This window comes from Chiloscyllium plagiosum, chromosome 5 (genome assembly GCF_004010195.1).
Source record: "Chiloscyllium plagiosum isolate BGI_BamShark_2017 chromosome 5, ASM401019v2, whole genome shotgun sequence".
Taxonomy (NCBI): domain Eukaryota; kingdom Metazoa; phylum Chordata; class Chondrichthyes; order Orectolobiformes; family Hemiscylliidae; genus Chiloscyllium; species Chiloscyllium plagiosum.
In genome coordinates this window covers 91,746,845-91,749,169 of record NC_057714.1, presented here as the reverse complement: position 1 = coordinate 91,749,169, position 2,325 = coordinate 91,746,845, and the positions used below count along the sequence as shown (strand labels likewise).

Sequence of the window (2,325 nt, the reverse complement as noted above, 5' to 3'; positions counted from 1 at the left end):
TGTCCATAGAACAGGTTGTCAGCCTTTGGTTGGATGCATCTTGGACTTTTCTATAGGCTCTGAGAGAGAGAGAGGCTTCACAACTGTGGGTCCTAAGTGCCATTATTTGGGCATGATAGAGTTTGATATTAAACTTTGAACTTATCAGATTCACTAATGGGACATACAAAATGTTGAGTATCATAATTAGAATGGTGGCTTTACATTGGTATTCAAATCCACTCTTCACAACCATTCAGGATGTCTGGATTAGAATGTGTTTAGCAGGTTACCATTCAACCAATCACTTCTATCAAAAGGCTGTTACTGCAGTCCGATACACTTCTCAAAATGGAGGGAAACAGTGCCACCTACTGTCTCCCAAGCCTGATACACATTTAGTAACAAATAAGTTAAAACATTCCCATTCTTATATCTGACACTGCACACTACTGATCACAGTACTTTTAAGGTTTTTTCAAATGCATAAAGTATTTCAGCAAAGGGTGGTTGCTCTTTGAGGCATGCTCAGGATTTTATTTTTGGTTTGCTGCTGCTAAACCCACTCAGATTTCTTTCTCCTACTGCCTGTGCTGCAATTCGACTGGCTGTCTGTGACCCGCATATGAACAAGCCTGTACTCATCTATCAGCTGACTGTTGCTCGGTGGAGCTTGGGTGGGTTTCAGTAGTGTGTGCTGCCGTAATCTGGAGCCTTGCTGACCTGGCAGGCGGGCTGCGCAGCTGCTGAAGGCAGGAGAAGAGGTCCCCTGCACCTTCTCAAAGAGGGCCAACTTCCTGTCAGGGGGTTCTCTCATAGAAGCAGGGCTGGACATGAGCACGGTGAGATGTGTGTTGTTGCTGTTGGTGTTAGAGAGAGCCACATCCTCTGACAGCACCCCTGAGTGCACACAAGTGCCTTCCTCCTGCCCTGACTTGCAAGATTTTGCTTCACTGCCTGCACTTGCCCCACTCTCTCGCCTTTCTGTCACATGCATTTCATGCTCTTGGACTACACTGTGCTCAGGAAGCTCACGGGGTTCACTTGGGATGTCATGATAGGACTCTGCTTGATAAAAGTGTTTCATCTGCAACTTATTCTTCTTATTTTGCTTGACAGCCTGCTTAATTACATAAATCAGATCCACAAAGTTCAGGAGAAAGGAGAGTGCAGTGGCCCCAAACATAAAATTAACCAGCAATGTCTTCTCAGTGGGTCGGGAGGGATAACAGGTCACTCTGTTGGCACATGGATAACTGGAGCAGACAAACCTATTTGGGACTAAAAATCCAAACAAATAATATTGGCCAACACCAAATCCTGCCTCCAATAAAGTCCTCAAAAGTAACTGAAGCACATATGCCTCGCAGAAATTAAGAGTTCTTTGCCTTATTCTGAGGTCTTCATTTACAGCCTTGGCTTCATCGGGGATGTCCATCAAATGGAGATTTAACTCCTGGCTTTTCCTAGTCGTGGAAGCACTTCTCACAGGCTCTTTTCTGATGGACGAAGTTTCAGCCGGATTCTGCAGGCACTGGAGGGAACTCGCTTTTGCATTTTGCATTGGCATTCTGTGGGCCACATGTAGGATGAAAAAAGCTACAGGCAAGCAGAGCACGATGGCCTGTACAAACCAAAATCTGCAGTGGGATACAGGAAAGAAAGCATCGTAGCATACATTGGAGCATCCTGGCTGCATGGTGTCACAAGTGAATTTTGTTTGTTCATCCTGGTACAGAGGATAGCCAACACCAATGACCACCAGTAGCCTGAATACTATCATCACTGTTATCCAGATCTTCCCTGAAAGAAGCACACAGCAAGTATTACATGTAGAGTACCGTACACATATTCATCATTTTAAAATCAAAACAAACATTTTAGGGAAACAGTCATCACAATAGGAATAAAAAGCATCTCGAGATCACAGACTTGAAACCACATTGATTATAATATGTAGGCAAGTTATTCTTTGTAAAACAATGAATATTTTGCATCAGTATTTAATGTGGAAAAGGATCTGGAAGATATAGACTGTAGGGAAATAGATGGTGACATCTTGCAAAATGTCCAGATTACAGAGGAGGAAGTGCTGGATGTCTTGAAACGGTTAAAGGAGGATAAATCCCCAGGACCTAATCAGGTGTACCTTAGAACTCTCTGGGAAGCTAGAGAAGTGATTGCTGGGCTTCTTACAGAGATATTTGTATCATCGATAGTCATAGGTGAGGTGCCGGAAGACTGGAGGTTGGCTAACGTGGTGCCACTGTTTAAGAAGGGTGGTAAAGACAAGCCAGGGAACTATAGACCGGTAAGCCTGACCTCCGTGGTGGGCAAGTTGTTGGA

General features: G+C 44.2%; 1 protein-coding gene across 1 annotated transcript in view; it reads right to left on the bottom strand.

Annotated features, from left to right (window-relative positions):
* Positions 1-535: 535 nt before the first annotated feature.
* The window catches only part of LOC122550322 (gap junction delta-2 protein), a 12,102-nt gene continuing 10,312 nt past the window's right edge, over positions 536-2,325 (bottom strand). The window contains exon 2 of the mRNA XM_043691047.1: positions 536-1,782. Coding sequence (XP_043546982.1) covers positions 536-1,762 — 1,227 coding nt within the window. The 5' untranslated portion in view covers positions 1,763-1,782. The remainder of the gene's footprint in view (positions 1,783-2,325) is intronic.